Source organism: Polistes fuscatus, unplaced genomic scaffold (assembly GCF_010416935.1).
Source record: "Polistes fuscatus isolate 324 unplaced genomic scaffold, CU_Pfus_HIC Scaffold3, whole genome shotgun sequence".
Classification (NCBI taxonomy): domain Eukaryota; kingdom Metazoa; phylum Arthropoda; class Insecta; order Hymenoptera; family Vespidae; genus Polistes; species Polistes fuscatus.
In genome coordinates, this window is record NW_025113107.1 from 7,689,015 (window position 1) to 7,704,930 (window position 15,916).

The 15,916-nt window shown below is 33.9% G+C and overlaps 1 protein-coding gene and 1 long non-coding RNA gene across 12 annotated transcripts in view; both read right to left on the reverse strand.

Annotated features, from left to right (window-relative positions):
* The window catches only part of LOC122519624, a 41,216-nt gene that overhangs the window by 16,090 nt on the left and 9,210 nt on the right, over positions 1-15,916 (reverse strand). For 2 of the 3 annotated variants that reach the window (XM_043639209.1, XM_043639208.1), the window contains exon 1: positions 9,744-10,228. The exons of the other annotated variant lie outside the window; for it this stretch is intronic. In XM_043639209.1, the coding sequence (XP_043495144.1) occupies positions 9,744-10,142 (399 nt within the window). In that variant the 5' untranslated portion in view covers positions 10,143-10,228. Of the gene's footprint in view, positions 1-9,743; positions 10,229-15,916 lie in introns of those variants that run through there. 3 annotated transcript variants of the gene reach the window in all.
* On the reverse strand, positions 10,470-15,070 carry LOC122519625. Of its 9 annotated transcripts, none has more exons than XR_006304333.1 (3): positions 14,079-14,312; positions 11,076-11,110; positions 10,470-11,003 (listed from the first exon to the last, which is right to left on the reverse strand). It is a non-coding gene; the product is annotated as an uncharacterized LOC122519625 (long non-coding RNA). The 9 variants fall into 9 exon arrangements; XR_006304328.1 differs by lacking the exon at positions 11,076-11,110 and adding an exon at positions 13,165-13,240 and having other exon boundaries at positions 13,878-14,312; XR_006304332.1 differs by lacking the exons at positions 11,076-11,110; positions 14,079-14,312 and adding exons at positions 13,165-13,240; positions 13,515-13,830.

Consider the following 15,916-nt stretch of genomic DNA (forward strand, 5'->3'; position numbering starts at 1 on the left):
GTTTGGTTACCACCGGGAGATGAGGAAAAAGACGTAAAATGGAGAAAGATGGAGAGACCAATCCGTTAAGGAAGGGGAAAAAGGTGGGAAGGGGAAGGGGGAAAAGAGAAACGAGCAAACTCTCTTATTCAACTTTATCAGCGTTAGAAAGAAAGAAACGGGAAAACATCTTTTCCTATCCCTCTCCTACCTCCTACCCCCTGACCCCTATCCACATTTCGAGCTTTCTATTCCGATCGGTGTCATCGGTGCCACGATCCATTGTCATTCTCATTCTCTCATTCTCATTTTATATATATATATAAATATATTTATCTTCTTCTTCTTCTTCTTCTTTTTCTTCTTCCTCTTCCGCTTCTACTTTTATTATGGAATATTCGTACCAAACGAGTAAAAGAATTTTCCCAGAACCTCGACCCGTTTTAAACGCGGGGGATGCGTCCCAGTTGGAAAGATGATCAATTTGTGTACACATATCTACAAATGTGCGTATCGAAATAAGAAATAATATAAATAATCAAATAAATTATATATATATATATATATTCTTTTGAAAAGAGATTTTTTAATATTTATTATTAAATAAGATATATTTATTTTGACGATTAAATAATGAAGCTGGGAGGAACTGTTTTTTCTTCTTTTTCTTCTTATTTTTGTTTAAATCGCTGTTAAAAGTTGGTTATATATCTAAAAAAATTTATTCATATTCATACATTTTATATTTTTTTTTCTACCATAAATGTCTGGTATATATAAATGTAGACAAACGTATATATTCATTATGGTAATAGAATTTAGCATATCTATTATATATTGGGTATGTGTATTGATTTAGGAAAAGAAACAAAATATACCAGAATTTTTTTGTATAGAAAAAAATAGAAAAAAAGATTAACTATCTGGACAAAATAATGATGATAATATAAACAGGCGAAAAAGATTTAAGATCGATTATTTCTCCTTTAGTTAGAACTTTTTTCTTTTCTTTTTTCCCCTCCTTCAAAAGTATATATATATCCCGTCAAATTTATTCACGATCGTGGATCACCATTTTTTTACATCTTCTCGTTTCTTCTTTTCATAAGAGCTTGAAATAACGTAGATAAATATTCATAATAAGCACTTTGTTGCGAGACCGATTCATAGAAAAACGCTATGAAACGACACTTTTTTTTAGTATTTCTCCTTTTAATTTTTCTAGATAAACATTAGACGTTTAAAAGAAAAAAAATTTATTTACAACGAACGCGACTATTTTATTTGTAAAAAGAAAGAAAAGGATGACAAAAAATAATACGAAAACAAATAAACAATAAAAGCCATTAATTTCACTTATCCACACGATAAAAATAAAGAACGAACGGACCTCCGAAGAAAAACCCTATAGAAAAGTAATCGCAAATCGTAGTTAAATGTTCAACTTGATTCCATTTCAATTAACATTCAATTACTATAACATGGAATTGCAAGAAAATAAAAAACTTAATTTATCTCTGGCGTATCCGCTGATTTGTTATTTGTGTCGTCAGAGTTGGTTGTCATCATACTACTACGCGATTGAGAAACAAACAAAATACGTGCTCGTAATTTTACGTTAGATAGTTACTATTATGCATACTCCATTCTCTCGATATAAGAGGAGAACAAACATACACATATATGCATACGCGCATATATATTTATGTATCCTATGTATTTATGTATGTATCGCGAATGCCAGATGTTATTTCGCAATTGGACAAGGCTAAGAAACTTAATTAAAACATGGTACCATGTGTTATGCACACGTGTCATAACGTTCTTAACAAATCACGATAGGTTTTCAACGTACACGTGACTAATAATTCATTTGAAATATTTATTAGAATTAGGCCTCGTCGTTTAAATATAACGTTCATCGTTTCAAACTATGTAATACTTAATCGTACTCGAATAGAAAGACCCAGAGAAAAAGAGAAATCGTACTCGTAAATACAACCTACACGTTCCAAATATTCATATATGTGTCAGTCGGCTATTATACGAACGCGTAAAAAGTGCACCCACATTCTCGAATTATTTATAAGTGTATAATAAATGCACCTATACGTTCGCTATCCAGATATATGTGTGCGTGTTTTATGGGTGTGTAATAATCATTGAAAAGAGTTAATCACGGACTCGTTCCTTTCGTCACAAGGTCTAGGACATTTTTTGCTGCTGAATTTTTTACTATGTTTATTGTTGTAAATATATCACAAAGAGAGAGAGAGAAAGATACATATGAAGATACGAGAGCGTTGAACGATACAATATTCTAGCTAGAACAGAACTCGGAGAAAACACGTTCAATTTTAATCCGACTTATTAACATCATTTCAAAGTACGCTTTTAAAAGCATATTTCTCTCACTCTTTCTCTTTTTCTTTTTCGTTTAATTAAAGAAGAGGTTATAAAATGAGTCGGTTCTCTTTCTATCATTTTTTTTCTTTTTCTTTTTCCCTCTATTTATTTTACGTTAGTAAGATCATTTAGGAAGTCATTAAAATGTCTTTTACAATTAAAAATATTATCGTTCGATCCTCCATTTCCCTTTTTTTCTTTTCTTTTTTTTTCTATTTTTCTTTTAATTAAAAGACATTGGCTTCTATTCTCGTTTCGAACCGAACGATCGTTTTAATTGTCTAATTAGAAAAGATATTTGATATTAGAAACAATGAGAATGAACGAGGTAAAGTGAGAAGGGGATAAATTTCATATCAGAGGTTTCAAATTTTATGCTTTTCATTTGTATTCTTTTTTTTCTTTTTTTATTTTCTTTTTTTCTCGACAAGAAAATCTTCGTATATCTTCGTGCATCTGACAGGGGAATTTTAAATGAGATAGATAATATTATATATTTATAAATTGGAATTGATTATTATCTTGTATGTAAATAGATGAAATAAATAATACGAAGTTAAATCGTTTTATTAGTAGCATAAATATTTTAACGAGTTTATCGAGTCGTGAAATATGACAGAAACATAGTTCCCCCATTCGCGTAAGAAAGAAGCTCGATGAATGTGATTCATCGACGTAGATGTTAGTATAGTAATTACAATACTAAGACAAATTGATAATGCTGGACTTAAGGTTAAGTGCTGCTGACAATTACTCGTTATGCAAACCGTCGACGACAAGTAGAGAATGCGATTGCAAAGAAAGACCACGGTATTCTCGAGGCCATCTTTCCTAATGCATAAAAAGTAAGAAAGAAAGTAAGAAGAAAGCAAGAAAGGAAGAAAGAAAAAAATAAAGAAAAAGTAAAGGGAAGAATATTTATAACGAGTTAGTTATTTTATTTAATTGATACGGTATTTGTTAAATTAGTTACAGCACTTATCTAAATATAAAAAATTGAATTATATTTAATTAGATATTATATTATATTATTGTATATATATATTTCGTATTAATTTTGAAAGCTTTTGAGATAAGAATGGTTATTAATAATAAAACAATACAAAAAATAAAAAATTATTATGATAAATAAATTGTATAATAAAAAGTATTAATATATTTTATTTATTAAATTGTAGTAGAGAAAATATTAATATATATGATATATAATTTATTGGAAGATTTGAATGTGTGTTAAATTAGGAATAGGAAAGGAGAGATGATGTATGAGAAGGAAATGGAAGAAACACGTAGATAAGGACCTCGAAGGATAAAAGGAAAACGAGTGATGGGGAAAGTTTGTTATAAATGGTACAGGAAATATAGGATGGCATATTTAAAATGGAAAGTATTATTTGCATTAGAAAATATTCATATTTTATGTACAAATTATATTACAGATTATTACTCTTTTTTTTCTTCTTATTTATAAATCCGTAATATGAAATATATAATTATATAATATATTATTAATAAAATTTATACTAAAATTTTAATTTCGCGTAAAATCAAATCCATTTACTTGGCCAATAGGCTTTCAATAAAACAAATTTATCAATCTATTAATATTTCATTCTAAAAATATTATTACAAAATCTTAATTTTGTTTAATTATAAAAGATAAATATATTATAAATAGAAATATAAAACGATAGAAATAAAATTAAAAGAGAGTAAAACATTTAATTTAATGTTTGAATATTCGAATATCTCTCTCTCTCTTTCTTTTGATAGATTTATAAAATAAAATAAAATAAAATAAAATAAAAAAAGAAAAGAAAAAATAAATAATAACAAACGATGGATTTCGTAACAGACACGTTCGGGAAAAAAGCACAACAATTTCAATGAATTTAAATTGTATGCGCGTATATTTAAATATGTCGTACGTGCTTCAGGACGAAAACTTCACGATAACGTCCAAGAACGCGAGAATAAAATACACTAGTGACGTGTGTTTCGTTTACGTGCATTTGGTTACGTATATACGTGGTTAAGTATAAGTAACATTTCGGTGTGTCTTTCTTTATGTTTAAAGAAGTGTTTCAATGATCGCAAATATTCGTTGCCAAGATTCGCCCTTTTCGACAATTCCGTGAGACGCCTTGGTTTAATACCGGACATTAATCTTCCTTTCGAAAGTGCATGTTTTCTCTCTTTCTCTCATTTATTTCTTCAAAGATATATATAAGTGTATATATATATATATATGTAGTTGTGTCGTTTGCGGAGAATCACTTATTATTAGGCTTAAAATTCAAGAATTAGGAGGACTCCTCGTTCTCTCCGTCATCTAACTTTACTTACAATTCTTATTTTAAATACTGCATACCACAAACCATACGCGTCTCGGACGTTTTATATAATTATAGTTAATTTTTTAAATCGTTTGCGAAAGAAGAAAAATAAACGTATTTTTTTTGTTCTTTTTCGTTTTTTGGTAATAAAACATTCTCGTTTTATTGTTAATGGAATAAGGAGAAAAATTCTATGAATTTTCTTTCTATCTATCTTTGCAATGTTATAACGGGGTCAAGGCTAATGATACCGGATGAATACGATTTTCCAGAAGGGAAAACCAACTCATGAAGAAAGAAACAAAGAAATCAAGAGAAAATAAAGCAAACGAGTAAAATCGTAACAACCCCCTTTTACGAAAAGAAAAAAAAAAGAAATCGAATTTTCGAACGATTTTTTGATAGTCGGGATCAATCAATAAAAAAATAATAGAACGAATTCGTCCTGCGGCCATATCGTTTTTCGATATTTTTTCTTTTTTTTTTTTTTTTTTTTTTTAAATCTCCCAACAAAATACAACTTTTCGAATGAAAAATAAATGCATTCTATTTGGACCAATCATTGAAGTAAAAATAAAAATAAACAGAAAAAATATCTCTCAATTTTTTCAAACTTCGCATACGCAACCCTCTCTCGCGAAAAAAAAATTCCATCCAATTTTTTTCCTCTAACTTCATAGAACGTAATAGCCGGAAAAAAAAGAATAAAAAAAAAAAGAAAATTTTGTTAAAATGAAAACTACTTTGACGAACGTTGACGAACACATTGGACGTTCATTCGGTTACCGATAATAGTCGAATACGCGTACGAACGATAACGAACGAGTCGAGTAAACTGCATACAACATACAACATACACACACATAGACACATATGTATATGCGATCGCGTTCGAAGACTTTCGAACTCTGTTAGCTCGTAACCGGCAATGGGGAAGCTCTTATCACACTGTTTATGTCTCATCGAGGAGTACGATCATCGTGTAAATGTGTTACTATATATATATATGTATATATGTGCACATATGTATGCATTAGGTATACTCATTTATATTGTCCTGTGTGTGTATGTGTGTGTGTGTGGATAGAACGAACGCTCGAATGAAAGTCGGCGACAATGTCCGATCGATTCTTAATTGCGTTGTAAATCTATTCACCTGTCAGACCATACCTCCCTTACCCCACCTCAGCCCTTTGAACACCAACCTTCTTTAATACGTCTCTCCACGTTTATGTATCTTTCGATGCTTCGATGCAATAAATTTTTTCTCTCTCTCTCTCTTTCTCTTTCTTTTTTCTTTTTTTCTATCTTTTTTCCTCGCTCTCTCACTCTCTCGTATCTTTGTTAACACTCCCCTTAATCATCCTGCTAATTGCGTATACATTTATAGTCTCTTCGCTAAGTAGACGATTTTTACGATAACATAAAACGTTCTTAAATAATTATTAACGCACAAGGATTTCTGTCCGAGTTGTTACGGTATATTTATGATTATCTGAGAAATAGTCAACGGCCTAATCGCGTTCGATTACTAGTTTCCCTTTAATGGATCACTAGAATCAAGCAAGTTTGGGGCCATGGTTAAATAAAATTGATGGGCGACCCATTCGTTCGAAAAAAATAAAAACACTCTCTTAGAGATATAAAAAGAGAAAGAAAAAATATATGAAACTTTCTTCGAGTAGTATTGGATAAGTGTTCGTAAAAAAAAAGAAAAGTAACTCGAACCCGTAAATGAGAGAGTAAAAAAAGAATACAATTATCTTAGAAATAAACAAATACAGTTGGAATTTTCAGTATCCGACGATCTGGTATTTGAACGTTCTACTATTCGCATGGTTGCTCTACTATCGAGATGTTCCATTATCCGAACACTGCATACACTTCCCTATTTTAATTCTGTTGAATAAATTACAGTGGAACCTTCGGTATCCGACGATCTACTTATTCCAATGTTCTACTATTCGCATACTCCATTATCGAGATGCTCCGAACACTGTGTATACACTTTCCTGTTCGTGTCATCTACTATCGAAACAAATAGTCGATAAACAGTAGTACATTCTTCGTACAATATTATAGTATAGTTAAAACCTGGATTAACCAACGTGATCGGGAAACAAACGATACGGATAAATCAAAGTCCTGATGTGTACGTATCGGTCAAAATCGATCAATTCAAACGTTCGTCAAACAATTTGATCGTTGCTTAAGTTTTACCCTGTTTTGTCTTATTTCTCACAATTTTCTCTAACAATAAGATTATTAGATATATTAAATAAAATACAGTAACAAATAATATAATAAAAGAATAAATAACATGTCACACACACACACACACGGGGGGGGGGTGACTGATGCGCGATAGTCCAACTAGTTAACAAACGTAAGACAACGGATAACCAAAACCTCGATTAAATCGGTTAATCGAGACGTTAGATTAAGATGAAGGTCCTACTCCAGTATCTTTCTAATTTTTTTTTTCTTTTTTTTTACTTCACGTTTGTTGCCGTTATTATATTACAATGATCTTATTAATTTCTCGTAGTAGCATAACTTTGTTCTAAATTTGTATTAAATCGTTTCTTCGAAATACGGGAAGATTCCCAATCGTGATAAAAATTATTATTCTATTATATGAAGAGTCCTTTCTCCTAACAGTTACGGTTGTCCTATTCATTTCGGATACTGGAGGTTTCTTCTTTCGTATTCCGATCAATATCTATCTTAATATCTCTCATAAATCTTATGTAATAAATCTTTCACTCGCATTTCCGTCTTCCTTATCTTTTATTTCCACTTTTGTTTGTTCGTTTGTTTGTTTTCTTTATCTTTACTTCTTCCTCTTCATCTTCATCTTCATCTTTTTGTAATAGCAGAACGAGTGTATCGATCGTAAGAGAATCAGAAAAAAAATGTCATATTGGGGTTTCGGTGCACGTAGGAATTTTCCGAAGATATTTTGAAAGCTTAGAAACGATTGACCCATTCAACATCTTGGCGAGGTTTAAGAGAAACTGTCGTACCCATCCCAATTCCAAGCCCAACCCTACACACCGCAATATTCTCTTCCAACTAACTTCACCCCAGCCCACTCCATCCCACCTAAGAGAATGCAGCACATCCGCAAAACACATCACTCTAGAAAAATAAGTCGTCAAAAGTGCCGACGACAGTCGTCCGTCCATCCGACGAATCGATTACGTTACTCTTGGCCGTTTCTTTAAATACAAAATCGTGTCTCGTACAAAAGTAATACGATACGATATTTTTTGAATCACGTTTAACTTTATAAACCTACGTAGTAGGTATTCCTATATATATTTTTCAAGTATACGAAGTACTTATATAAAATATTTATTTACGTTGATATAATAAAGTCATCTACGAGGAGCGTGTACGCATGTGTACGCGTGTGTGCGTGTATACTTTTAAATAAAAAATAAATTCGATTCACTTCTATTCTTTTATTTCTTCTATTACTTTAATCAAAAATTCTGACCATCGAATTTTGCGTTGAGCTTTCAAATTGACGTAGTTGAATAAAAAATAAAGAGGAGTCAGGTGAGCGACGGGTTGGGGGTGAAAGGGAGAGAGAAAAAAAAAGGTTCGTTTAATAATAAATATCGAGTTACTCGAAAAGTTCGTGCCGATTTGGAAAGAGGAAACTTTCCAAGTGCTTTTTTAAATATTCCCATTTATATTATATATACGTTGAAATTTGATATACGTGAATGGATGAGACTGACAAGATTTGGATTTTCTTCTGGAGTTTATTTCTTTTTTTCATTTTTTTTTTGCAAAAATCAATAAAACATGTAGGTATACTTTTATGTATATAATAATATCGAAAAAACTTGTTATTAGTTTAACTGACAATACAATGTGTAGGGTTTGAAATAATTTTGACCAATGCACGATTGCACGATACGATGATTTGATAATATGCGAAGATCCAAGAAGCTCATTTTTTCTAATTATTTCTTTATTTGTCGCATGACCGAGTTTGGCCAACTCGAAAGAAAAAAGAAGAAAGTTTGTGGAAATATATCCTCTAGTTTGTTCTTTTCCCTTATCCATCTGTTCTTAACATAAAAATTTGATGTACGCGGAGAATGGGGAAACAACGGTCATAGGGGATCCATAAAAAGCCATATGTACTCTTATTCCTTATCTCCTCGTCATTTCGATTGCGAGTGATACCAGAAATCAACAATGAAATCGTTTTTGTTCGTTCGATCGACTCAATTTTTCTTACTCTTTTTGCATGCATGTGTGTATGAACGCGCGCACGCGCGTATTTGCGTGCGTGTGTGTGTGTGTGTAAATTTTTTGTGAGTACATATAACTTTGTCGATTGATTTCATTAAAATTTAAACATCACTTGACACGAGGATTGATCGATTATTCTTCTACTCTCGTTTAGTTGCCACGTTAACTAAATTAGAAATGGCGGTTAACAAAGAACAAAAATATTCATAAAGAAAGAGAGAGAGAGAGAGGGAGAGAGAGAGTAAAAAAAGTTCTCAACTTATAAAAAATAGATTAAATAAACGCAATAATATATTAAGCCGGTTTGCAAAACAACTCAAAAATATTTCAGGGTCACGTAGAGGCCCGGGTTCTCGTCTTAAACGGTCATCGAATCTTCCTTTCAAAGTAGAGAGAAAAATATAAGAAGAAGAGTCAAATAGAGAAGGATTCCAAGTATATTGGTATTAAAATTGTAAAGGGAAGAGAATGAATGTTTTAATTATGCATTTAAAAAGTGGACTAAAATGATACATGCAAAAATCGTTGATAATAAATATAAATATCAGAGAATGAACGAAGATTGGGACGTAGTGTTGGTAATTATAACAGTGAAACGAATTAAAAATTGGACAAAAATGTTCTAATAAAATAAATGTTAAAAATTATTAGGACCAAATTCACTGTCATGATTATCATCACATATGAAGAAAAAAAAAAGAGAGAAAGAGAGAAGACAGAGTGTCGCTCATAATCATCATCGGTCCTCACCTCTTGCGCTTCCTTAACATAAGCACCGAGCTCGTCGACCTTGAAGTTAGTAGTCTCCGTCGGTGAGCTTCGTCTAGAATGACGATGCGTCGTAGATGTAGTAGTAGTGGTAACAGTAGCAGTAGTAGTAGTAGTACTAATAGCAGTAGTAGTAATAGTAGTAGTAGTAGCAGTTGTTGTTGTCGAAGCTATATCAGTGACGTTTGGAATGGTGGTGCTAGGTGTTGAAACAATAGCAGCAGCAGCAGCAGTAGCAACAACAGCAGCAGCAGCTGTGGTCGTGGTCGTGATCGTGGTTGTCTTCGTCGAAGAGGAAACACAAATTTCTTGATGAATATCCGGAGCAAGTTCTTGATAACAGGATTCACCGGAACCCCGTCTGCTACCAGCGATACACATTGCCCTTCGAAAAAGTGCAGTAACCACGGCGCAAAGGCCGCACTGCGTTTCATTCGCGCTTCCTCTGCTCGAGAGGGATCCCCCTCCTCCATTGCTACGACCCGTTTTTGTAGCCGTTGTTGTTGTAATATTTATTGTCGCTGATGCGTAAGGTGGATTAGTTCTACGGCGAGTTTTCGTTAAGCTTCCGGGATGCCGCGAACCAGAGCTGTGCGATGCGGAACGTGAACCGGAACGTGAACCGGACCGGGAGCCCGCTTCGCGACGACCCTGGGACGCCAGTTTTGGGCCTTATTCAATTTTATCGATCTCGTTTTCTTCTTCCCCTTCCTTTGCTTAGAAGAATTCTTTTGATATTAGAAGAATAAACAACATGTCAAATCCAAACGCTTACTCCCTCCTTCTCTTGTCTCTGATCATTTCGTCTAACGATCAACGATGAAATATTTCGAACGAAATGACGATCACCTTGTTCCACCATCCACGTTCCTTTTTTATGTATTTACCAGATAAATACATCCATTCTTTTTAAACGTGGGGTTTCATATCTCACGACACCTATATCAATAATCAAAATTCCTGCACCATCATTGTCGTCATCGTCATCATCATCATCATCATCATCATCAATCATGCATCTGTGATTTAAACTCTCTTGGCTCGTCTTATCTCTTTATCGAATGTTAATGTATCTACCGAGTTATATACATAGTTTTAGGTATATATTCTATATAGGTATGCGTTTCTATACTGCGAATCGATCGATTCTACCGACCGAGAGAATGTAGAATGTATTCCTTATTCTTGCACTCACACGCGCGGTTTGTTCACAGCTAAAGAAGGCATACTGCTTCCGGATACCTTCGGTTTTGAATAAAATTTCGATGAGCTCATATCAAGGTGTGAGAAAGAGAGAGGTAGAGAAGATCGTACCACATTGACGATTTATTTGCGAATCGTGTTATATACTGTTGCGAGAATTAATAAAGTAGGTAACGCGCACCGGAAATGGATCGAAAGAGAAAGAGAAAGAGAAAGAGAAAGAGAGAGAGAGAAAATCGATCACCCGATATACCGTTGAAAGAAATAAATGGAAAAGACTTTTATTATCTTCTTCTGATATTACTATCTTCTTCTGATATTACTATCTTCTTAGCGTATATAGGTGATGATTGATATACACATGTGTATATATATATATTTAAATATATTCAAATAATAAGCTAAAAAAAAACAACGAAAAGGAAAAGAATAAATTAATTAGATAATTGTACATAATATAACAAATAAATAAATCTAACCCTCATTTAACCCAAAAAATGAAAGTAAAATATTTATTACTACTATTATAAAAATATATTCAAAAGATAATATATAAAATAAAAAATAGTAGAGTGGGGTGAATAAATTTGCTACGTTGTTGACGTGTCATTTAGAAAAATGTATTTAACCAAATAAATATAAAATATAAAACTATTAAAAGTGGGGCAAATAAATTACGTGCAATTTTTGTTTCGTTATTTATTTTAAAAAAATTGGACTAACTTATCTTAAAAAAAAACATAATATACGATAAGTATATTTTATTGGTTCAAAAAATAAAGTAAACTTGAATAATCAAAAGATGAAGTGAAAAAATACTGGAAGAGAAATATGGCACGCATTAAATATCCGAACGACGATTTTTATTCCCGATAACCTTATCCTCTTTTCTCCTAGGATATCATATATATACTGATAGATGTAAGCGAATAAGTGCCTACTTACATCATTGCAAATACTTAACAAGAAAACATAGTTTCTCTTCTCTCTGACTTTCTTTTCTTCCTTCCTTCTTTCTTTCTTTCTTTCTTTTTTTTTCGTATCCTCTTCGATAAGAGATAGATAGCGAAAAAGAGGTAAAATGTAGTAAAAATTCTGGGTTATCCGTGAGGTTAGAAGAAAAAGAAAGGAAAACAAACAAAAAAGGCGAAAGGGCCATACTCTTTGTTCCCTTCGACCTCGTTTTTACGTGAACCTTTTGTTCTCTCGTTTGGAAGGGGAAAAAGATAATTTTAAATAAAAAAAGGCGGAGAGAAGGAGAGAGAGAGAGAGAGAGAGAAATAAAAAAGTAAGTAATTAGAAAATTGTCGAAAGTATCTCTCAACGTTTCACAGTTGGGAGAATATCCTTGAGTAAGAAGATTGGCGAAATAAGGGTGAGAATGCAATATATAAAAACGAACCTAAATCGCGATGAATAAAATTATTTCTTTTTGTTATAAAAATAAAATTATTAGACAAACTTTATAAAAGTTCTTTACGTTCGCGGTACGCGTTAATTTAAAAAATTCAAATTTGGTCTTTCGTCGTTGCTAAATTAATAATGATTGTGTAAAAATGATAAAATAATAGGAAAAAGAAAGTAAAAGAAAAAAAATAACAAACACGCGCGCGCGCACATACACGAGTATCACGACTTCGAATGTACGATTAATTTTTCGTACGAGTTTAGAGTGTTTATTCGAAACGATGCGCAAGGTTTATCGAATCAATACCATTTTCCAATCTATTTGTATTATCAATACTATTGGCTGCTGCTCCGCTTGGATAATTTATATATACGTGTATATAAGTATAAAATATATATAATAAGCAAGAAAAGATCGTAGCAAGAACGTTGTTCGTTTTATTCTCGTTTTTTCTCTCTCTCTCTATCTTCCTTTTTTCTTTTCAATAATATCGTTGATAACAATATGCGAATGATTTAGTATTAGCAAGGATTTATCCGGAGCTTAAGGAATTTAAAATTATATTTGTATTCGTCAAAGCATATAGATTTATTTATATTTACTATCGTTCAATAATATTCGTAAATTATAACGATGATTTTAATATCAATGATCGATTATACAAATATGATCAATTAATTTCCCCCCCTCTTTCGATTTTATTCGACATAAATGTTATTATGGTCATACGTAAATGCGACACGTATGTAAAACAATATTGATCCATGAAATTTTCGAATAAAACTTTTTTACCGTTTACATTATCAAAGAACGTAAAGCGAAGATTGAAATTCCGTGGCATTAAATATGTGATGCACGTGTTAAGTCTCTGCCGACATAGAAAGAAGGTCGAGATTAATTTAAAAGGGAAGTCATCGTTTGCACAACGTCATTACGATTCACGAAAGATACGCTAGGCAGAGGCAGATTAGAAAATAAGAAAGTTATGCCTCGAATTGTGAATCTCGAGTTGTAATCGGTCCTTGTTTAATCTTATTAGATAAATTTTATAATTCCGCAATGACGACTACGCGGAACACTTTCAATAGTTTCATTGATATAAAAGAAGAAGAAGAAGAAAAAAAGAAAAGAAAAAAACAAACCAATTGATAGTTTAATTAACTCGCGTAGGGATAATATAACGTTCGGCTGGTTAGATATTGGCCATTAATTTCGAAGAAATCGCGAATTATCAATATCCGCGAAGTAATCGTGGTAAAGAGAGGAGCTCGTCGTGGCTCGTTAACATTAAGCAAAGACTTCGCGAACAACATATGAACATTACTGACGCAGTTAGGAACGATTATTGTTTATATTACATGACGAGAGTATCGAGACGCGTGAGTATTTGAAAAATACTCGCGGTTTAAATGCATCTCTCTCTCTCTCTCTCTCCCTCTCTCTCTCTCTCTCTCTCTCTCTCTCTATCGATAGAGAGAGAGAGAGAGAGATGGATAACTACTAACGAGTTTCGATTTCTCGGTTCAATTCGAAACGATTTAAAAAAGAAAAAAAAAGAGGAAACTCGAATACGAAGTGAAAGGAGAATCGAAATGTGCGTGCACTGGTTCGATAAATCGTGTGTTTAGAGATGCGCGGCGTACGATCGACGACCTTTCTCTACCTCAAGCCAGTAGAGTACTGAAAAAGGAAGCGCGAGGGTGTACCTTCTCCGTTCGGAGGATAGCCTGCCACTCGTGGCGCTGAGATGAATAATATCCTCGACGCGAGAAGAAGAAGAAGAAGAAGAAGGACGACGGCGACGACGACGATGATGACGACGACAACAACAGGGTAACGCCCGCGCAGAGTACGACGCACAGTAGTAAAAGTTCGTATCGTCTCGAAAGCCTAGTAGAAACTCGGCAAGTTCCATCCTTGGCTCAGTGCCTTCTTCCTCCTCGACGGTATCGACGAGGGGCCTCTGGGCCCCCTCGACGCCACCGTCGCCGTCGCCGTCGCCAGAGACGACGCCGGGGATGTTAGAAACGACAGGAACGCTGCCACGACGACGCCTTCTTGCGTTGGCCCCGATCGCGCACACGCTTCTTCTCGTCCCGACGTGACGACGACGACGACGACGCAACGATGATGATGATTATGGTTGTGTGACAGAGAAAATAACAAAGAAAGAGATATGACAGCGCGCGTCCCTTTTACTGGACGACGCACCAGTGTTTTAACGAGGGACAAAAACCAAACGTGTGCAACGAACGTCTGTCTCTGTCTGATTAAAAGGAAGGAACAAAAGCGGATAAAGTGTGTGTGTCGTGTGTGTCTCTCTCTCTCTCTCTATATATATATATATAATATATGTATTATACTCTTCTCTCTTTCTACTTGTAATGTCAAAGAGAAAAAGAGAGAATGAAAAAAAAATCGGTTTGGTAGCGGAACACTACCCTCCGTCAACGCAGTGCACGTCGGCCGGCCGGCCGCTATGCACACACTGAGCCCGTATGAAAGCGTTCAGCCGCCGAGACTCGGTCGACGCTCGCCGTCGGCTACCCTCGGCTACTTCCGCCGTTCGACTTCGGCAGCCTTCGGATACTCGACCACGCTTCCCGGTTATACTCCCTCGCCCCCCACCACAACACTCTGGCACTCTTCTTACACGTTACATCCGCAACACCACGCACAGTACTTTTCAATACGCGACGAACTCTCGTCGCGCGAGCGTTTGTCCTGCTTTGGCATGTACGGATACGTTTTCTCTCTCTCTCTCCCTCTCTTTCTCTTTTCCTTTTTTTTATTTATTTTCAAGCACGTCGCACACCTTATCCTTCCTATTCCACTGTACGAATCTATATAACGAGCAGGTATGAGCGAAAGGAATATATATAAACGTGAGAGAGTGTTAGAAGAAATAAAAAAAGAAAAAGGAGGTAAGTTGGGGAAGGGGGAAATGGATAGATGCAAATTTGTATTTTATGCGGTACTTGACTACGACGATATACGCCAGGATATGCATATGCACATATATACATTCATGGTATATACTTATGTACACAGGACGTGTTAACGGTTTTACATGCGTGTTTTACATGACTTACGTCGTGTAAATTAAATTCCACTATCTAATATGAAAATAAACTTTTCGCCATGCATCTTTTTGATCCATCTTCTTTGGTGGATTTAACGAGGAAAAGCTTAAACTCCATCGTCGGGATAAATGTTTACGAAAAAAAAAAACAAAAAATCACGATACGTATAATTTTCAATTACAATACTTATATCTTTTTTCTTTCCGGAAAATAAATTTGTTTTCTGCTCTTTTATGATACACATACCTAACGTCCAACATATATCGCGTGGTGTAATGTATTCAACATTTGCTTAAGAATACCGAGTGCAGTTGCATCTAACTGCTCAAAGAATAACTCTGTACAATGAGAACGAGATAAACGATATCGTTTTTCAAAGAATCGTTGATTGTTCGTTATTACTTTCTCATCTTATATACTATTTTTTGTACGATAAAATTTATTCTTATTTTATGGGAAAA